Source organism: Castor canadensis, chromosome 6, assembly GCF_047511655.1.
Source record: "Castor canadensis chromosome 6, mCasCan1.hap1v2, whole genome shotgun sequence".
Lineage (NCBI taxonomy): Eukaryota > Metazoa > Chordata > Mammalia > Rodentia > Castoridae > Castor > Castor canadensis.
The window spans coordinates 115,996,220-116,019,754 of NC_133391.1; the positions used below are offsets into that span (position 1 = coordinate 115,996,220).

General features: G+C 39.3%; 1 protein-coding gene across 2 annotated transcripts in view; it reads right to left on the bottom strand.

Moving 5' to 3' along the window:
• Positions 1-23,535, bottom strand: part of Sv2c (synaptic vesicle glycoprotein 2C) — a 213,768-nt gene that overhangs the window by 144,455 nt on the left and 45,778 nt on the right. For both annotated transcript variants that reach the window (XM_074077258.1, XM_074077259.1), the window contains one exon: positions 20,952-21,625. In XM_074077258.1, coding sequence (XP_073933359.1) covers positions 20,952-21,531 — 580 coding nt within the window. In that variant the 5' untranslated portion in view covers positions 21,532-21,625. The remainder of the gene's footprint in view (positions 1-20,951; positions 21,626-23,535) is intronic.

The window sequence follows — 23,535 nt, forward strand, 5'->3', positions numbered from 1 at the left end:
TGAGTCTGTAGATCAATGTGGGGACTGTTGCTTTCTTCACAATATTTTCTTCCAATTTATGAACGTGATATCTTTCCATTTTCTTATATCTTCTTTAATTTCTTTCAGCATTGCTTTAGTTACCAGAGTATACATTTTTCACTTGTTTACTAATTTTTTCTTAAGTATTTTATTCTTTACTAATGCTATTGTAAGTGAAACTGTTTCCTTAATATCATTTTAGATTTAGATTATTCATAGCTATTGTATAGATACACAATTAAGTTCAGTAATTAATTTTTTAATCTTACAAAAGTATGGGTTGAATAAAATTCCCCTAAAACATATGTTAAATTTCTAAGCCCAGTACCTCATTGCAGATAAGGTTGCAGTGGAGTATTTATTACTGGTTTCATTACAAGAGGAGGAGAGGAACACAAAGATGAAGACGGTCATATGACAATGGAGGTAGGGTGGAGTGATGCATCTACATACCAAGAAATGCGAACAAACACTAGAAGTGACTCTACTCAGAGTCTCAGAGGGACTCCCAACACCATGACTTTGCATTTCTTCCCTTCATAATTGTGAGAAACAGATTTCTATTGACTTAGTGCCCAACTTGTGGTATTGATTACAGCAACCCTAGAAAACTGATGGACCTGCTAAACTCATTCATTAATCTTGATAGTTTTTAGTGGAGTCCTTATGATTTTCCATATACAAGATCACATTATTCCTCCTCTCTACATACCTGCTTGGGTAATTCTGTAGCACTGTAGAATTACTACTTGACTCCCTAAACATTAACATTTCAGCAAAGTTCATTTAATTGTTAAATCCAGAGATTCCTGTCAGTTTTCAATTTGGAAAAATAAATAAAATGAGATTGCAGCAGCTGACTCCGGCCTCTTCTGTTCTGCCAATTTATCTTCTATGTACGCTCCAGATGTGACTATTTGCACAGAATGATGCAGAAGTACTAGATAATAGCCACACATGTACAAGTTTTCATTTGCAGAAGATGACTAATATTTTTCAGCCGCTTCAATCTATGGTATAATTATATTATTAGAAGTATCGTCCAAAATAAATATATACCAAAGTAATTTATAACCATTTTGTAAGCATGGATTTATTTTCTTCCCCTTAAGAACATACATTTAAACTGAATTTAGCAGTTAATCTGATGTCCATCTTTTCTACTCTCCAGAATAGCTTTCTCACTCTCATTGCAGGGCCCTTCTCTCAGTCATGCCCCAGAAGCTCTCACCAATTAAGACTCCTTCTCCTTCTTTCTACTCTTGACCTTCAGGCAGCTGAGACTTTCAATTGATGACTTTTCTCCTCTCTGCAGCATCCGTTAGAGATCTGTCTCCCCACCCCCACCCCAACTTTCCGAGGGCTAGTTTCCCCACCAAGCCTATTACCCTCTTCTAAATACCTACCTGGACAGCTCCTCCAGAGCAGCCTGGCTAGCATCTGAAACACAAAAAAATTCACTGGGCACACTTATCACCACCTTGGTTCTGTGTTTAAGTTAACCTGTGAGTAAGACACATTCAATTCTTGTCCTTACTCTCTCAGGGTAACAAAACTCATCTTCCTTCTTTCACATAAGCTCCATCCTTGCTTCACCAACTCCAGAACTCCATTCTCTAATTAAGGCACATCACCTAGGCTTGTAACCTAAGCTTCAGGGTTCTGACACATCCCCTCTCCCCTTTGTTCTCACAGCTCATCAATTGTTAAGGTCCAGAGATTTCACTGACAACTTCTCCTCTTCAATTCCTCATCCACAGTCAGGCCTTGGTCACCTATTGGAAGATGTACTTTACTGATTCCCCATCTCCAGTTCACTCCTCTCCAATCCATTCCACACACAGCAGTCTCCCAATCATGAGTTCTCACCATGCCAGTCCTTTGTTGACACACCAGCTACTCCCCACTAGCACCAGAATAAGTTCAGTTAAGACTCTCCGTGTACAGCTGGGTCCCAGCCCACCTTTCCAATTGTTCTCTTTCATGTATTCTCCACTTCAACAAAATTAAACAGCAAGTCCATGATGCTTATTTCAAGATTTTCATGCATTTATTCCTTGGCTCAGTCTTTTCTGACTCCCAAGAACACCCTGTCTCCATCCTCTCTCTGCATTTCCAAATTCTACCTGCCATTCAAAGGCTGGCTCAAATACCAGTGTCCTGAGGCCCTCCTTTAAGGCATTCCTTCCTCAAACAGAGTGAGTCTCTGTCTTCTGGCTCCCATGCTATTTAGAATACAAGTGTCTTGTTCATAGAGTTTATATTTGGTTGATCTTTGTATATGTCACATGACAGAGTGCAAGGCCTTACAGGGATTCAGTAAGTATGTGATGGATGAATGGATGGACCCAGTGCTCTGTGTGAGAACTGATGAATTTTGAATGGTGCATTTCCATGAAGACATTTCTCCTTGCACTCCACTCATATTTCAACCATTAAGGAGGAAGATAAATAATTAAATAAACAGAGGGTGCTGCAGGTCCACCCACTTCTCACCTGTACAATCTACTCCCTTTGGGCATGTGTACTTACACCAAGCCGAATCCCACAGCAGGACTTTGTCCCTATGATCAGTGTGGTTAGCTCTTGCAGTTTTCAATCAGCTCTCTTGACACAGTCATACCTTCAATATTTCTGATCTAACTAGATTCTGCTGAGAAAACTAAACTACTCACGGAAAAGCCATTTATTTTCATGTGGATAAGAGGGAAAAACACTGAGGAAGTCACATTATCATTTTATTGCCATGCCTGTCACTGAGAAACTATTTCCACAAAGCTGGTCACACTGTGCCTTGCACATCGGGAGTCCACGCTGGGATTTGTAGCTGTAAATGTGGCTGGCGACATTGAAATTCTCCCACTTTATAGAAGACAGAACAGTATAAATAGCCCAAATGTATTTAGCAGAGAAAACAATATGCATTCCATTGCTGATGATAAGACACTTTTTAAAAATTAGCATGTTGATAGTTGTTTGTGATATTTACATATGTGCTTACAATATATCTTAGTTAGATTTACCCCCTCTACCTTTCTCCTTCCCACCTCCCCCTTTCTTATAGTAATTTCAGCAGGTTTCATTCTTCTATTTTTATATATGAATATAAAATACATCTACCATATCCACTCTCATTCACTGTTTCCCTCCCACTGGTCCCCTATCTCCAGAAAAGACCTGTCCTTCATTTTTTTTTTAAGTGTATGTTGATAGTCTAAGGGGGTTCTGCCTTGGCATTTCAGACCTGTATATTTGCTATCATACTTTAATCAGGTTAACCCACCATTATATTCTCTTTCTCTATCAACATGCTCCCTGATTAGTCAACAGCTTATAGTGCAGTATGTTATATCATATTCATATACAGATGGGCTGTTTCAATATTTTTCATTCTCTAACATTTTCTTTCCCTCTCCCACCTCCCGTAGTCCCCTCAGACAGACCCACTAATAAATCTTGTTCTCTCTCTCACTATGTATTTATGTTTTTATATGTGAATCATACATGTATTTATGAAAGCACTTACTTTTGGAAAAATATTTCGGCAAAATGACCTATAAAACACCCATCAGTAAATATCAGTAAATATTACTGAATAAGAGAGACGCTTATATCCCCTTCTAATAGTTTAAAATCACAATAACATTTATAATTTTCACTATTATTTATTTATTTGGCAGTACTTGGATTTGAACTCAGGGCCTCATACTTGTTAGGCAGATATTCTACCACCTGACCCACTCTGCCAGCTCAATTTTTACTATTATAACTGTTGGAGTTCAACATACGAAAATCAATAAACGTAATAAACCACATTAACAGAAGCAAAGACAAAAACCACTTGATCATCTCAATAGACGCAGAAAAAGCCTTTGATAAGATCCAACATCATTTCATGATAAAAGCTCTAAGAAAACTAGGAATAGAAGGAAAGTTCCTCAACATTATAAAAGCTATATATGACAAACCTACAGCCAGCATTATACTTAACGGAGAAAAATTAAAACCGTTCCCTCTAAAATCAGGAACCAGACAAGGATGCCCACTATCTCCACTCCTATTCAACATAGTACTGGAATTCCTAGCCAGAGCAATTAGGCAAGAAGAAGGAATAAAAGGAATACAAATAGGTAAAGAAACTGTCAAAATATCCCTATTTGCAGACGACATGATCCTATACCTTAAAGACCCAAAAAACTCTACTCAGAAGCTTCTAGACATCATCAATAGCTATAGCAAAGTAGCAGGATATAAAATCAACATAGAAAAATCATTAGCATTTCTATACACTAACAATGAGCAAACGGAAAAAGAATGTATGAAAACAATTCCATTTATAATAGCCTCAAAAAAAATCAAATACCTAGGTGTAAACCTAACAAAAGATGTGAAAGACCTCTTCAAGGAAAACTATACACTTCTGAAGAAAGAGATTGAGGAAGACTATAGAAAGTGGAGAGATCTCCCATGCTCATGGATTGGTAGAATCAACATAGTAAAAATGTCGATACTCCCCAAAGTAATCTACATGTTTAATGCAATTCCCATCAAAATTCCAATGACATTCATTAAAGAGATCGAAAAATCTACTGTGAAATTTATATGGAAACACAAGAGGCCACGAATAGCCAAGGCAATACTCAGTCAAAAGAATAATGCAGGAGGTATCACAATACCTGACTTCAAACTATATTACAAAGCAATAACAATAAAAACAGCATGGTACTGGCACAAAAACAGACATGAAGACCAGTGGAACAGAATAGAGGATCCAGATATGAAGCCACACAACTATGAGCAACTTATCTTTGACAAAGGAGCTAAAAATATACGATGGAGAAATAGCAGCCTCTTCAACAAAAACTGCTGGGAAAACTGGTTAGCAGTCTGCAAAAAACTGAAACTAGATCCATGTATATCACCCTATACCAAGATTAACTCAAAATGGATCAAGGATCTTAATATCAGACCCCAAACTCTTAAGTTGATACAAGAAAGAGTAGGAAATACTCTGGAGTTAGTAGGTATAGGTAAAAACTTTCTCAATGAAACCCCAGCAGCACAGCAACTAAGAGATAGCATAGATAAATGGGACCTCATAAAACTAAAAAGCTTCTGTTCATCAAAAGAAATGGTCTCTAAACTGAAGAGAACACCCACAGAGTGGGAGAAAATATTTGCCAATTATACATCAGACAAAGGACTGATAACCAGAATATACAGGGAACTTAAAAAACTAAATTCTCCCAAAACTAATGAACCAATAAAGAAATGGGCATGTGAACTAAACAGAACTTTCTCAAAAGAAGAAATTCAAATGGCCAGAAAACACATGAAAAAATGCTCACCATCTCTAGCAATAAAGGAAATGCAAATTAAAACCACACTAAGATTCCACCTCACCCCTGTTAGAATAGCCATCATCAGCAACACCACCAACAACAGGTGTTGGCGAGGATGCGGGGAAAAAGGAACCCTTTTACACTGTTGGTGGGAATGTAGACTAGTACAACCACTCTGGAAAAAAATTTGGAGGCTACTTAAAAAGATGGACATCGATCTACCATTTGATCCAGCAATACCACTCTTGGGGATATACCCAAAAGACTGTTACTCCAGAGGCACCTGCACATCCATGTTTATTGCGGCACTATTCACAATAGCCAAGTTATGGAAACAGCCAAGATGTCCCAGCACTGACGAATGGATTAAGAAAATGTGGTATCTATACACAATGGAATTTTATGCAGCCATGAAGAAGAACGAAATGTTATCATTCGCTGGTAAATGGATGGAATTGGAGAACATCATTCTGAGTGAGGTTAGCCTGGCTCAAAAGACCAAAAATCGTATGTTCTCCCTCATATGTGGACATTAGATCAAGGGCAAACACAACAAGGGGATTGGACTATGAGCACATGATAAAAGCGAGAGCACACAAGGGAGGGGTGAGGATAGGTAAGACACCTAAAAAACTAGCTAGCATTTGTTGCCCTTAACGCAGAGAAACTAAAGCAGATACCTTAAAGCAACTGAGGCCAATAGGAAAAGGGGACCAGAAACTAGAGAAAAGGTTAGATCAAAAAGAATTAACCTAGAAGGTAACACCCACACACAGGAAATCAATGTGAGTCAATGCCCTGTATAGCTATCCTTATCTCAACCAGCAAAACCCCTTGTTCCTTCCTATTATTGCTTATACTCTCTCTACAACAAAATTAGAGATAAGGGCAAAATAGTTTCTGCTGGGTATTGAGGAGGGGAGCGGGAGGGGGTGGAGTGGGTGGTAAGGGAGGGGGTGGGGGCAGGGGGGAGAAATGAACCAATCCTTGTATGCACATATGAATAATAAAAGAAAAATGAAAAAAAAAAAAAAAAAAAATAACTGTTGGAGATGCTACTGTTTCTTGGTTGGGAGGCCAGGAAGTGCTATTTACCAGTAGGGTTTAAAGAAGGGCTCAGAGGGCTCCCAAAGGGAGGCTTGCAACCTGCAGCCTCAGCATCACCTGTCATTTGTGAGCACGAAGAACCCCAGGCCCCACTTTAACCACATCCTTGGGCCTCTGTGTGTACATTTGTGTCTTGGAAACACTGGTCTAGACTTTGGAGTTTCAGAATTTTCCCTCTGAATGAGAATTATGTAGGATTCTTGCAAGATATACACAGTTTCCCAGGCTCCTCCCCTGGCACTTATTCAGAAGATGTGGGATTGGATGTGATTCCAATAAAATGAGAACATGAAATCAGTATAGAAAGCTAAGAATAAACTCCAGGCTCTTCACTCTCCTGCTGTCATTCACACTAGAGGCAGAGTTACCCAGTTAAATTAGAATTTCAGGTAAGAAACAATTACTGTTTTTTAGTACAAGTATGTCCCAAATATCATATTTATACAAAACAACTCCATTGCTTCTCTCATTTGTGTTTAACTGGACATCTTATCTACCCAGGACCTTGGAATATTTGCGGGAAGGGAGTGAGTGGCAAGTAAGAGCGGAAAAATAGAGCAGCTCCCCCTTGTGTAGTTTTGAACGCCAATCAGAGGAGCTTACATCAGCCCGTGTACTAACTAGCCATGGATGTGATGTGAGCAAGCCCGCTGGTCCCCTCCATCAAGAATATCTGAACAGCGTGGCAAGTAGGCTGCAGAGACAAGCGTCTCTGTCCATTATAAGGACCCTTAAGGGAGGGAGGAAGCACGGAGTTAAAATTTCAAGGCCTTAAATCTATTTTGTATGAATTCTAACTCCTTAAGTCATTTGCGTATGCCCTGCTCTGACTCATAAAAATAATTGAACCTGGTGACTTCAATTGGTGCACAATTGAACCTTATTTACAAAGAGCTATTTGCAACTGGAGAAAAAAAGATAACATCGCAAAAGCCAAATTTCCAAGGTCCTTAGCCCACTCTGCCAGAGGCTTGAACTTGATTTCTGGATCCCAAATCTCTGGCAAGAAGGTCCAGTTGTAAAGCCAAGCAGTCACTTCATAGCTATTTGTTCTTATTTAATATGTAATTCTTAACGACCTGAGTTTTTAGCTTACTACACCACAGCACAGAGACATCCAGGGATGAATTCTGGGCAGTTAAAATGACAGTAGTGACAGCATAGCAAGAAAGGAATATAGGAGAAAAATGTACTATACAAAGTAAAAAGACACAACCTGATTCATCAGTTAGGATGCATTTACATTATCTATGATAAATCTAGAAAGACTATAAAACACTTCTTATTTCTTTTTTAAAAAATCAGCTCATTCTAAGAATGGGGGGAAGGGAGATAAAGGGGAATGATGGAGGCAGTGAATTTAACTAGGATATATCGTAAGAACTTTTGTAATGTCACAATGTACCCCAGTACAACAATAACATGATAATAAAAAATCAGCTCAAACAAGAACTCTGACTCTTGCAAAGGTTAACTTCATTGCTTAAAATAAAACTTAACTTAGCAAAAATTTACGTCAGTGAGGCCATATTTTCAAAATTTTATTGATTGTCTGACTCCAAGTGAACTAAGAATTACCTACAGAATGTTTTAGCTTTGCTTCCTCTGGTTTTCAAGTAACACAATTTATCCACATTCAATGCCACCCTCCACTCAAATGTTTTCCTGGAAGTGCAGCAGGAAGTCAGCATCCAATATAATTGTGAGAGGTCAGCTCAGCAAACCCTGATCTCTGACATTCTCTAGAACCCTTATGATGAGCCTCAGGAGCAGGGGCCACTGACAAAGAACTGGTCCCATTGGAACCCAGGTTCCTGTGAAACTTACAGACACAGGCAGGGAAAGTAGCTTTCTTCATCCACTTTTAATCTATGCAAAGGTTGTCATCAATTCCAGCATGTCTTCAAACACAGGAAATAGGCAACTCTATCACGGGGTAAGACTAGGAATGCCTAGTCACCTCCAAGGACTTCCCTGTAATTTTCTTTTCTTCTTTGTTTTTTGTTAAGATGGAAACTAAAAGTTACCATTTTAACCATTTTTGGATGGTGGTACTGGAAATGGAATCCAGGGCCTCGAGCTTGCAAACATGTGCTCTACTACTAAGCTACACACAGCCCTAAGGGGTTTTTGGTTGGCAACTCTACCACATAAGTTGGCTATGAAAGGGTTTTCAGCAGTTTCTCAACTGTGAGCTTAACTGTTTCCAGGCTGTCTCAACAGTGACACAATAAATCTAATGGCAGAAATAACTAATACTCTGATTTTAGAAATATTTGCTCATTGCTAATATGCACAGAAAGCCTGCATTTTTTTATTGTGATAAAACATCCACAACATAAAACATCATCTTAACTGTTTTGAAGTGTATGGTTCAGTGACATTAAAGTTCATTCACGTTCTGGTGCAGTCATTACCACCATCTGGGACTGCTGCTTTTTGGGGGGAGGAAGGGAAGGAATAATCATTTGATGGTCATTTTGTTATAATTGTTATTATCAATTATTGATATATTGGGGGTACATTGTGACATTTACAAAAGAGCTTACAATATAGCTTGGTTAACTCCCACTGCCATCGTTCTCTATCTCCCCTCCCACTGATGCTCTTTTGTAGAAGAAAACCCCAATGTGGCAATGAGAGGGGTGATCTTACTCCCACCTCATCATTCCTGACCTGTGCCCCAGGAATTGTTCCCTCACTTGCCTTCTGTTCTCTGCTTGCCCAAATTGAGGATGTTTCTGTGAGTACTAAACACCTTCCTGTGTAAGGTTCTAGGCTCTAAGAGCAGCTCAGTGATTGACCTGCCTGGTTTCCAAACACACATGCATCAGAGAAAAACTCAAGACAGCTGTCGGGGCCAGTGAAAGATCCTGATGTGAGAACTGCAACCCTAGAAGATGCAGAACTCTCCTTGGAGGATGGACTGCTGGCCCAAGGGATGATTCTTCTGTACCTCCCAACTCCATTCTCCACTGGGCTGTCCACACTGAGAGGGAGGTCAAACCCTGGACCTTATTGTCCCTGGTAGGCATTTGGAAATATGTGTTTGGGGTAGCCCTATCAGGGGTAGTAAGTCACATGTTATAAGTGATGCTTGGAAAGGCCAGCTCACATTTGGAGGATAAAGGCCAGATGTTAACCATCCATAATGAGTGAGACAGTGTCACACAGCGAAGACTTGCCCCTGTAACTAGTGCTTGTGTTGAGAAGCACTGGCCTGGAGCTGGACATGGGGGAGTAAGCTCAGTTTGAGGGTAGGGGACTGGGGTATACATCTTTGTTTGGAGGGTGAGTAAGCACCTAAAACAAGACGCCCTTAACCACCTATCTCACCATCAGACCACCAACATCTGCCTCTGTGTGCTCCAACACCTTCTCTCATCATCTTTGCAAACGATTTCCAAAAACAATGTTGAAAGGGAACCATATTTATACAAAAGACTTTTTACTCAGCCTTGCCTACTCCCTGGTTCTGTGTTGCCTGGCATTTTTGACATACTGTATTTGCTTTTTCTTTTCTTCTTTAACATTACTTTTATTAATGATATTTGAAAAGGAATTAAAATATTTTTATTTTTCACTTATTAATATCTGTTTTAATTGGACTTTGGAAAAAACATTTTAAGGAAACGTCCCTCCAAAGAGTCATTAATAATGATATTAATTGAAGCATTATTTTCCTATAATAAGCAAAGAATTAGATACATTCAAATCCTCACTACAGGTTCGATAGGCAAGTTACCTCAACCATGAGTTATAGGCATCGATGTACTCTAATGTCCATTAGATGTATTGATTCTCCAAAATGTGTATGTGAAATAATTTTAAGATGTTAACTAAACCCTATCTACATAATAACTGAGGTTCTGATTATAAGTATGTATAAGAACTAAAGCAGAGAGATGTGAAAATAATTCAAAAATCATTAAATTCTATTTGTAAACAAATTCCTTACATTAAAAACTTTTGAAATCAGAAGAACTCATTGTTTCTTCACATTTTCTATTCAATTAGAAGCCTTAGTTTTGAAACTAAAGATAAAAACTGTACCCAGGGACCTCTTATACGTTTCCTCTCACAATCTTAAAACACCAAAAAAGAAATTTCTAAGATTAAAATAATAAGTCAGCTTACAAATATGTGGACTGGGGATGCTTAGTTCAGTGATTTAAGAGATAAAGAACACTTTCTGAAGAGATAAAGAACACTTTCTGAAGAAGTGTTCTTTGGAAGCTTGGGTTCTACAAAGGCTCTGACTCTTACTTATGTGAGAACAGTGCAATGCTAGAGTTCCCGTGATAAGAGTGCAATTACATCTTGATATTTGGAAATCAAAACTCTAGGTCTGAATTATTTGTATTTGATTGGATCTGGTTATTAGATGATTAACAATTCAGCAAATTCTCTATGCTGACTGAACATCAGGGACTTCTCCAGTGAATTCAGGGAGTCCCAGGCTGAATAAGGTTTTGTCAGAATCCTCATCCAGGAGTGTTGAGGACATAGGGATACAGGAATTCAGGAAGAACAAAGGAAGGAAACAGACTTCAGGTTCAGAGCTGTGCTATGGGAAATACCCACTGAGCCCTAGGATGGCAGAAGGGCATTTAGTATTACAGTCTCACAGTCCCAGGGTGTCACTTATTGGCAAGTTTCAGGACTGACATGAAACTCACTTCCAGTCCTGTGAAAATGACTCCTTTCTGATGGAGAAGTCTTTTCAAACTACTTAATCCAACCCTCACTCTGACATCAGCAACCTCTTTCCTCTTAGGAGAATGCAAGAGACAAGAATAAATAAGACCCAGGACTATCATGGTGATGAATTATTTAATCTCTTTTCCAATTTAGCAATAATGCATGCAAATAAGATTTTGCTAATGTTGGTGGACAGGATGAGCCAATAATTTTTTAAATTCTAATTAGAGTCCATGTGACAGCCAAGAAGCTAAACACACCCAGAGGGCACAGATCAAAGTTCCATGAAAGACCCCAAGGCAGACATGGAGGACAAAAAGCCCATCAGGTAGGAGACAGAGCTGCAGGTCCTGAAATCTGCAGTGAACACTTTTAGAGGAAAAATGACATACTTAAAATTTACAGCACACCCCGATGGCAAATGATCCAAAATTTGGAATAAGGTTAAAAGACAAAAAAATCTGCATCACTCTTATCTGCTTGGATATACCGGCCTATCCAGCTTCACTGGGCAGGGATTTTACATTTAACAGCCGTGGCTCCAGTGCAGTGTACCAGTCACTGCATTTTGCTTGCAGTCTAGTGGAAAAGAAAGTCAGTGAACTAAAAGATGGGGGGACCTCAGAAAGTAGAAGCTGGTTATTTTCAGAAAAGTAGGCATAGTCATCTCTAGATAAAGTAGCTAGGAACTCTGATCTGATATTTCTCCTTTTGTTAACACCTAAAGGAATAAGGGAGTATATGAAAGTATGTATAAATATGACAAGGTATGAAGGTTCAGGTCATATCTATTTGGCCTGACCCTAAGAAAACTATCCTTCCTGTAATGGCAAGCAAAGTGGGGGACAGAGAGAGAAATTCCACCCTCCAAGTGAGAACTACAGAAACTTGAAAGATATGTTGAAAAGCATGTGTGTGGTCTCCAAGAGACATATTTATTATTTTATCTTAGAGTTTAAACATGCTTTTCACACAGTAGAAGCTGGACACAACATTGTTGAATGAATATTTTTGTTATCAATGGAAGATACAGGAATGCCTATCTGACTTGATACAATTGATAGTACAGAGTAAGTATTTTTTTAATCAAAAAATGTATTTGCAAATTTATTTATTCTAGAATTGTTTAGGAATATTTTTTGAAACGTTCAAGAGCTAATAAAAATGAAAAGAAAAGTCAAGTCAAATTCCAATCATGGGTATAAATATAGATTTTTTTTAGTGCTTTGGTGTTCTTGGTTTATCTCTGTTTTTGCCCAATATGTCAATCAACTCTTGGTAATATTTTAGATGTATTAAAGGAAAACCAGGACATGCTGCAGATGGGATATTTATTCAGGAAATTTGTGACCCAGGATGCAAGCTACTTCCTGATCCTGATCTGGACCTCTATCTTACTTGCTCAGGAACCAGATATGTCAGCGCAATGAAGATAGTATGCCTTGCAGAAACATGCTCTGATGGAAAAGAAATCCAGAAATGCTAATTGGTCAATTAAAATGAAAAACACAATTGCCAACAAGACTGGTTCCTTTGGCAAACACTTTTTTTTAGTGGTGAATTGACCTCAGGGCCTTGCACATGGTAGGCAAGGGCTCTACCACTTGAGTTATGCCCCCAGTCTTTTGGAGATAGATTCTCCCTAACTTTGTCCCACCTGGTACAGAACTCATGATGCTCTCACCTCTACCTCACAAGTAGCTGGAATTACAGGTGTGTGCCACCAAACCCACCTGACAACATATTTCTGACAGGCAAAATCTAGAGAAAGCTGAATTGAAATCCTCACGTTGATCTGGAGCATGGATGTAGCATGACAGGTTTTAGCCACAAGATTCAGATCTTCACATACTCTAGACCAAGAATGCCTTTGGCATCTTTCCCTACAATGGGGATACCCACAACCCTGAAATCAAGTGGGACAAATCTTTACATGAGGGCACTGAACCTGAGTGTCATTTGGAAGTGAACTATCAACGTTTGCATCTATGACTTTCTCTCATCCAATACTGATGAGGTCCAAAGCGCAAAAATTCTCAGAGACTGTCATTAATGTATTCAACAAATACTTGTTGAGACCCTATTATGTGCCAGGCACTGATAAAAGCAGGGAGGATATGGTAGTGAATAATACAGACAAACCTGGCCCTGTCCATAGGGCTTGCATTCCCTCTTTTTTTCTTTTCTTTCTTCCTTTTATTTGGTGTGGGGGAGTACTAGGATTTGAACTAAGGATTTAGTGATGGCTAGGCAGCTGCTAGCCATCATGCACCACACCTCCAGCCCATTCTCCCTCCTTTTATTTTTTAACTTTTGTTACTCTGCCTCTTCAAGATGACTTTGCATTATGGGCTAATTTTATAGTTTAATTCTCTAAGGCAATCAAATTTCCAAATTTCTCATTTCTGACTACTGCCATTTTGTACTGTCTATAAATACAAAAAGCAGGTTATATTTTCTATTTAGGCTTGGAAAAGGGAGGAAAATGTTTAAGCTCAATGTGTGATTACATTGTTGAGTGTTTATAAACAAAAACTAAATGTCTAGATCATTGCTTGAGATACCAGAGTGATATAATTTCATCCAGAATGGAGAGTCTTGCCTTCTTCCAAAGGAGAAACCCAATTGAGAGGATTTTTTTAGCTATTTTTTATTAGCATACAATTAATAGTATAAAGGCACTTCATTGTGATAATTCTATAGATGCATACACTGTACAGTGAACACGTTAAATGAAACTGCTAGGGAATGAAAGGGCCATAGAGTTAGTGTTGAAATATGTATTTCAAAGCTGACCTCAGCCAGTAACCAGCACGGACAAGACAAATCACCAGAACTCTCCGGGTCTCTTACCTCATCTTTAAGATGACAGAATCTGCCTACGGCACCAAGATAACAACAACTGGGAAATGTCACAACTCCCCTGATGATAGGAACTGAATCTTATGCATCTCAGACAAAATGGCCACTCCATTAATACTTTGCTTTAACTAACACTAAACCTGTGGTAACACCAGTGTGGCAACTTGAAAGTCTCTCATATTCCAGATAAGACACTTAAAATGCTGTTGCTAATGTCTAGCTACAAATCCCTTATTCACATAAATCGCATTATGTCAGAGATGAATTTGAGTCTGCTCTGGTGAAGAGAGAAGGAGGCAGGAGGGGTCCCTTTGCCACCCCTCCCCACTTCTACCCTATCTCCAAAGAGAGCTCCATGGAACCTTCCAGATAAAATGCTGAAAATATATCTAGCATACAGATAAAATGCTAAAAATGTCCACTGGTTCTGAAGGAAAAAATGGGGGTGGTGGCTGCTTTTAAGACTCTTAAACATTTTTCAATGGCCAGGCACACTAATTCACACTTGTAATCCCAGCTTCTTGGGAGGTAAAGATCAGAAGGATCAAGGTTTGAGGTCAGCTGGGGCAAAAAGTTAGCAACACCTCATCTCAACCAATAAAAGTTGGGTATGGTGGCACATGTCTGTCATCCCAGTTATGTGGGAAGTGTAAGTAGGTCCAGGCCAGCCCAGGCATAAATGCAAGACACCACTTTAAAAATAAGTAATACAAAAAGGGTTGGGAGTGTACATCAAGTGGCAGAGTCTGCCTAACTGTATTCAAACCCCAGTGCTGCCAAAAAAAAAAAAAGAGCGTTTTACAATAAAAAAATTGAAAAATGCCCTTTTGCAGAGGAATTTATTTCTGGCTACTACTTATTTCAGGACAAAACTGTCCAGTACCTCACTGGTCAGATCTGGCCTCTTGTTTAGCTATGTTCCCAGTCTGGGTCAACTTTCCTTTTCAGAATCCCGCATCTATCCTTTTCCTCCTGGACTCTCTCCTAACTCCAGACCCAACCCTCCAAAATGGTCTCACCAGCCTCCCTGTCTGCTTGGCTTCCTCTGTCCTCAATCCCTTACTGGTAACAACTCTTAGATACCAATGGCAGCTGCCCACTTAATCATCACTTGCGTTCATCAAGTTTTGCCATTTCTCTTCCAGTTTAACCTCTCTCACCCACAACATTCTACCAGCTTTTGCCCAGACCTTGGCATTAACCTCCTCCTGGGCTTCAGGCTTGTCATGATTATATCAGCTAGCATCATTAGTGTTTGTTACATATCAAGATGCTTCGCTTACAGCTATACACACATTCCCTAATTTAACTCTCCCAGTCTAATCTAGTTTTCTTATTCTTGATGTAAAGATGTGAAAACTGAAGCACAGAATACCTTAACTCACTTGCAAATCATCACACATCAACAAAGTGGCTTAAAGTATATGTCCATTTGACTTTTTGTAGTTCTCTCATTTAATTCACTCCCCACACTGCTGCCAGAGATGGCTTTTTAAAACACTGATATAATAATGCCACTCTTGCCTATGACAGGATAAAGTCAAACTGTCTATCTTGACATTAATTCAGGTCTTCAGCAATACTTCTTCAACTTGCCATGTCAGCTCTGACACTATCTTTCATCCCCCATCCAGCCTGAACTTCCCCAAAGTCCAAGTCTTTTGACAGCCACACCATCTTCCTAGAGTACCATTCTCCCTCTTAGTTGCCTGGTAACTCATTCATCCCTCACATCCCTCACAGCCCCGTTTAAGTGCCACTTCCTAGATAAGATTTCACCAGTTCCCAAAGGCAAACCTACTAATTCCCTTTGCGATCCTACAGCATTTTTTCAATATCTGTCATAGAAAATATATAGTATTCTATAATTTACCTCTTTATAAGTGTATTTGTTATAAGAAAAAAGTTCCTGAATAACAATGATCACAACATACTCATCAGAATATTTTCCAAAGTACATTGCCAAATATTTGGGTCATAGTTGGTGTCCAGTTAATGTCTGTTGATTAAGTTGTCCTCGCTATCTCCATTTTTTTCTTCACATCATTCACTTTTTTTTTTTTTTGAGGTACTGGGGTTTGAATTCAAGGCTTTTCACTTGCTAGGCAAGTACTCTATCACTTGAGTCATGCTTCTACCTTTTTGCTTTTAGGTTTTTTTTTTTTCTTTGCATATAACCTTTCAAGTTTTTCACTTGGGGTCAGCTTTGGACCATGATCTTCCTCCAACCTATGCTTCCTGCACTGCTGGGGTTACCAATGTGAGCCACAGAGTTTAGCAACATCATTTACTTCTTACTCTCTAATAACTGGGCTCTGTCTCAACTATGCTATTCAAACTGTCCTGAAAACTACTGATGCTTGTGGGAATAGGGTTACACTTAAAGTCTGCTTGGAAAGGATAAAAGAAACATATATTGGATGTTTAATCATTGGGTTCAGGCTTAGTTATCACACACATTGTGGGTTATAATGTGTTCTCTTCTGTCTACTTTGTACAAATCAACACTTGGCCACAATAATGTTTTAGTTCTTAAATATTATTTGCCTTTGGAATCCTCAGCAAGCAGGCAATTGAACCAATAATGATGAAATTCTCTGTTTCACGAGGTGGGTCTCCCATGTGTGGGAAACCAGTCCTCCAATGGAAGAAGGGAAGGAAGAGCAGCCAGCAAGATGCTTATTCTTCTCTCATGGCTAGAGCCGGGGAAGGGCTGAGCCTTAAATGGTCACAGTTTTCAATATACATCCTTATAACTTCTACCTTCACAGATGCTATGTATTACAATATTGGTGACGCTGTATGATTCCTTTATCCTTTCCCTCCTTCTCTGAATTCCTTAATGTAGTTCCACTATTACAAACATGTTCTACATACATGTTTGTATATGATCATGCTCGTTTTTGTGTATACATTTATCTTTTGGATCTGACTTCCACATATGAGAGAAAACATGCAGCTTTCATCTTTCTGAACCTGACTTTCCAAAGACAGTACTGTAAAACAGGTTCGGAGTGTGTGTGTGGGTACTTGTGGAGGGTGAATGAAAGAGATTTAGGTGAGGGAACATGGTTGATGGACTTCATATACAAAATAGAACAATGAAACCTCTTGCAATTGCTTTAAGAGGGGTGGGGAAGAGGTTGAGGGAGAGATATGGTGGGGGTGATCTAATCAATGTACAACGTAAGCTTACTCAGAATTGTACAGGTACAATAAAGATATTCTAATTTAAAAAATGGTCACAGTTCCTTCCTGCCTCAGAACCCAATGCCTTGCTCACTAACAGGAGGACAGGAACTAGGTGGACTGTGGTCCCACAAGGCATACCCAGCGGCATCCACTCTGAGCCTCGGCAGTGGGGAAAGGATGTCAAATGTCTGAGACAACCCTGCCCTGCCACCAGGCACTGGGAACCCAGAGGACCTGTTGCCAGTGCACAGACTTTAAAAGGGTCTGGCTTTGCTCACTGTGCCCATCTGAAGAGCCATTTGCAGCAGTCAGTCAGTTAACTGGCAGACTTCAGAGACTTGTTGCAGTCTTTACTGTGATACTCTACAGTGCCCAGGAATTATACCTCCCTTTATCTTGCCAAAAACTTCCTTCTAGACCACCTGTCTCTCCCAGTCCTTCCTCTTTCTCTTGTTTCTTCTGTCAGCCTCCTTAATCTTCCACCACTGCTAGCCCCATAAGCTATGGTTGGCAGGAAACCATCCTCTCCCCGGTTAAGGTCACTGGCACCGTCATCTTAAGTGAAATGGCTCCCAAACCTTTGGCACTCCAGCCCAAATGGGGAGTGGCCCATTGACACTCCTCTTCAACCCTTCCCAAGGGCCTCAAAGTGAGAATGTCTAAAACTATCCTTTTCCTCTTCCTCCCTCCTGCTAAAAGCTGTGCTCTGTGTGACCTAATTTGATGAATTGCCTTCCTTTCATTAACTGATTCCTTTGTCCTCCTTCCAAACCAACTACTGAGCTAACCCTTGCTGACCACATTTAGAACAGCTCCTCCATCCAGTCCAATCCTCCTCAGTGGAGGCCCTGCCCCTTACCGAGTTCTCCCTGCCTGAAGTCTCTGTACTTACACTTCTGTTTTGACTACTGACACTTGCTTCCTTATTCTGGTAATCTGCACACATACGTGATTTCTCCATACTAGACTATAACTTCCAAAGAACAAGAAACCTTTCTCTCCTCTTTTTAAATTTTTTGTCCTATTATTCCTTTAACACTGTGCTTTGCACACCATAAATGCTTAATAAGTAGTCCTTGGCAATAGAGAATGAATTATCTTAAAGTGACAGCATTTATTCCCCCAAAAGAGCAGCTCATTAGATAATTAAATATTTACTCTAACTTTTTTCAGCCCAATTAACAACGTTATCTATCCACACAGACCATACACACAGACACAGGGTACACCCTAGCTACCTTTAAGTCAACCTCTTAGCAAACACAAAGTCACGATCAACCACCTGAATAATTAAAACATAAACTGGGTCATATTTTTATTTCTGGTTTTCCTTGAGGAAAATGACACAATGCTTAGTAGCAAATGAAAAATAATTTGCAAATCTATATCCACAAAATGCCACCAAACATGGGTCATGCATCTTTCTTTTTTGCATTTTGATCCCATTGCTATGACTTAGTGTGGTAATTATATTACAAAGCTATTATCCGATGAAATGAAACTGGCAAAACAATTTAAATGCTTGTCTAAAGAGACTCTGTTAGAATGCAATTATGAGTGAAATTACAGTGGCAAAATAATTGAAATGCGAGTCTGGAAGACATGGTTATGAAACCATTAAAAAGCTTCTGATGGGGACTCACACCATACACTCCTGGGGACACATTTTTAGTACACCAAACAGGCAACATTTACGGATGGATTAAAAAAAAATGGATTCCCACTCTCTGCAGCGTTATCTACACTTCTGAAGGCCACGTGCGGGTATCAAATCATTGAGGAGCTGGACTTGGTGGATACACTGATAAGACAACTCAATGCAATGCTGTGCTTCTGTTTAGCACCAAGCAGACAAAGGCATGAGGGCAAACATGATTTAGGCTTTTCTGTAATGTTACAGTGTGAAAGTCAGCATCATAATATGAAAAATCTTTTACTCTCAATTGAACCCTGCAGTGATTAAATGTCTGTGCAGACCTTTTTCTCAGGATCTACCTTCTGCTGATATATTGTTTGTAAAATCTTGACAAAATGTTGGCATCCAGGCTTATACTGATATACCTGCTCACTAAAGGAAAAAAAAAAAAAAACAGAAACCAAAACAGATACAAGACAGGTCTGCTGAAATGATCAATTTGATGAACGACCACTGTTTCTTTTCTGAAGCAAGGTGGTCTACATTTTGATGGCTGAACACACAAATGAGTTTATCGACAAAAATATGCAAACTACCTCCCCTGACTCCCACCCTTGTCCCTTCACAGTCTGTTCAGATCCATGGATTCATTTTTTTTTCTGTTAAGTATAAAGAAATGATGCATAGGGAATGTCATATAAAAAAAAACAAGTGTTACAAGAAGAAAATGATGTACAGCCTTCTCTCCTTCAGATTCTCTCTCTTGTGTTGTTAGACTGAAAGTTAGGAAATTATATTTAATCCTAATCACAGAAAAATTTCTTAGCATCAATGATTGCAATATTACTTAATAAAGCCTCTAGGTTTCTACACAAAGAATTGTCTACATTCTGGTTTTCAAGCTTTAATTTCAAGAAGTCTGTTGAAAATATAAATGCTGAGTATTTTTTATTTTCATTTACAGACTCCAAAACACATAAAGATTTAATGTGCACTTAAGCATGTTCATTGAGGCAGAATTTGTAAAAGGAGTTTGAAAACGCTTCTGACTTAGTGTGCTAAGTATTTGAAGTAGACTCTTGAACTGTTGGGAACTACACTGGGTGTGTGTTTCTCAGCCTTCTCTTCCCTTGTTCAAATTCAGGGAGTGTTAACTACAGTTTTTGTAAGAAGAAGACCCTGGTGTATATGGCAAATTTTATTAAAATATCAAATCCGCTGTCTATATGTTATAGAGAGGTCATATTATTTTCAGCACAGAGTTTAAATATTAATGAAATTTGAGGTAGGCTTTTAATCCTATGAGGAAATGAAGTTTTTCCAGCTTAGACACAAGAGTTCAAACCTTAAAAAATATTTTTAAGTCACCTACAGAAAATTCTATGGATAAGGCTAATTGAAAAAGCTAAATAAGCATTCACACAGATTATAAGAAAAATAAAAATCAGTAAGGTACTATGATATTTAAACCACAGTATTCTATGTAAAATTTGAACTCACATTCGTTAGAATCTTACAGAATTAACCTCTTTGTTTAGAAAGGTCAAGAAAAAGACACACCTTTGGAAATTAATAAAGGAGAAGCCAATACAAATCTAATTGTGCTGAATACCAATGTGCCACACAAATGACAGGCCACATTAACCAATGACAGTGGTCCCATGAGATTATACTACCTAGTGATGTCATAGCTATCATTGTTTGTATGAATGCACTCTATGATGTTAGCAAAGACCAAATCATGTGATGACGACTGCCCTTCTCAGAACGGATCCTGTCATTGAGGGGTACATGACTTGTAAGTATAAATTAAAATGCATCGCTGTCATTGCTTTAAAAGCCATGGAAGTAAGTCGGATTGATGAATATGTAAAAGCTAAAGAAAACAGAATAAATGTTAACTATAGAATCCAGGAGGTGGTTATATATAGGTGTCCATTGTATAATTATTTATCTTTTGTATGCTTAAGATTTGTTAAAATGCAATGCTATAAATGAAAAGTAACTATGAAAAGTACTTATTTTTTGTGGGGATATCTGTCCTCAATAAACCATTTGCAGAACTTGTCTCACTGACATGACACACTTACCTAGCCATCCAGATCCTGAATTCGGTATGCATAAGTCTGTCTCAGCACTGGGTAACACAAATCCAACGACAAACACCTCCACGCCATCTGCCATGAGAGCCATGCCCAGGACGAAGAAAAGGGCCCACTGGAAACGGCCGTGACCACACTCTTGGATTATCAGCTCGTACTGCTGGGCTAGCTCTTCCTCGTCAGCTCTCCTCTCTGACTCCAGCTCCCGGCGGTCCTTGTACCCATTCCCCTTGGGCTGCACCACGGATACTATGCTGTCTTTCCCTTGACTCATGCTGGGGATGCCCTGATACTCCCCTTCATAGATCTCATCTTCCTCGTCATGGCCCTCAGTAGCTTCACTTGAGCCTTCATCATCATTGGCCTCCCCATTGTAGCTCTCTCCAGGCCGGTAATAGTCATCATCGTCTTCTTCATCCTGAAACCGACTATAGGACCTCTGGGTGTACTCGTCCTGGGCTCTGTCCACTGCTTGATTCACCTTCTTCACTGTTTGCTTCTTCACCTCTCTGGCAATGTCCTTGGCACCCTTCACCAGAGAAGTCCTATCCTTGTAAGAGTCTTCCATCTTACCTAACACGTGGCCACAGAGTGATAATTGTTCACAGACTGTTTAGTGGCTGAGCCCCAACAGCATCATCCACTTGGGGTTGAGAAGAGAACTGCAAAAGAAGAGCCAGAGGAAATTCATATTATTCCCTTCCACGTCTTCTCCACCATCCTTCTCTTGGTCTCTTTTCCCTGCCTCACAGACCAAGACACAGAATGTGCTTTTCCTGGTTCCATCCCATTGCACGCGTGTGCACCCTATGCGGGTTCTCTGCTCAAGTGTAATCAGTTCCTGGAGTATCTAAGGGTGTTGTTGCTGTTATTATTGCTGTTTTGTTTTAAAGAATGTCCCCCAGGCAATATTACATAGGTATTCCCTGAGAATAAACCGACCATCTTACACCTTTAAAAGCACACCCAACATGTCTCCAAATGTTATAATACTCTGATTGATAAAAATAGTGATGCTCACAAAACAGACACATATACATACTGCAAAGGCAAAGCTGAAGTATTAGAGGAACTCTGCTGGATCTTCTTTCCTCGCATTGAGAAAACCAAAAAACAAGTAGGTACTCTTTGTCCAATGCTATCAAACCACAGCTATATCTGTCAAATTGCATCGCCTCCAACTTTCATTGTGTTAACTGCTAACAAATCTTAACAGAGACTCATAAGGCACACCAAACCAACAGTGAGTATTTTCCCTGTGTATAGCAGATGTATCTGTAGGAAATTGGCAGAGTTCAGCAAGTGATTTTCAGATGCACTGGGCAGTTATTGAATTAGAACGTGTGGCTCATTGTGAAGATCTGTCCTTTCACAGACCAACCCCACACCACTTGGAACTGGTAAGCCTAAGGTGGTACATTTTCAACCCCACCCTGCAATCTCTATTTTCCTCAAATCTAGATACACACACACACTCACTCACTTCTACTAAGTCTTACTTCCTCTCCACTTAGCTGTTGTCTAGGATTCCAGAGTCAGCAGTGTTCCATGACTATCGTACGGTTTTCTTTCTCACTCACAGTCCCTTGTGTCTTAGCTCATTGAATTCAGGCTGATCTCATGATAACTGATATTTCACTTGCCTACTGAGCTGTCTCTTCTTGTGGTCAAATGGGCCAATGTCTATCCTTGCAAATAGGTAATATAATAAAGATGAAAAAAATCTTCCTTCCTTATCATTAATTTTCCAAGTTCTAAGCTATGACAGTATCCCAAATATTGACTTATATAATGGTCATTTGTACTTTTCTTTTTCAAACCCAGTGTAAAATACATGGTATGTAGCTGTTCTACACATACATTTATTGATCATGCAGCTATCACAAGCAAATCCAGAAGTAAAGGCAAAAAGATGGTCCCAAGCATTTTAGATAATGAATGCTCAACATGTAGTTTGTGGTCTCACTAAAGCCAAGATTTGTTGGCATTTTTCATAAATAGGATCAAGTATGAATACTTCTTCAAAATTATATTTAAAATCTGATGTTTATAGATGTTTCCTTTGGGGAAAACTGTGAGAGGAGTGTAGGGGAACTTGGCATTATTTCTTAGGACTGTAGGCAAACCTACAATGACCTCAAAATACAAGCACAAGTTCGCAATATCCTTATATAGCAGTCTTGGAAAGTGCAGGATGCTTGACTAGTAGATTACTCAGAGGACAGAGTTATATTCTATGATATTAATGCTCTCTGGTAAATTGAAAAATGCAAAAAGTTAGGCTCACTCCCGAAACCATGAAGAAAATAGCAGATTGACATTTATGTTGGGAGATTGTTATAGTTTGGAGCTGAAGTGTCACCCCACAAAAGGCTTGTGTGTTGAAGGCTTGATCCTCAGATGGTTGATCTAATCACTCGGGATGATTGGCTCATGAGGGCTCTGACCTAATCAATGAATTAACTCAATGATGGATTTATGATGTGATGGCATTATTGGGAGATGATGGAAACTTTTACTTGGAGGTGAGGTCCAGTTGGAAGAAGTAGGTCACTAGAAGCAATATCTTTGT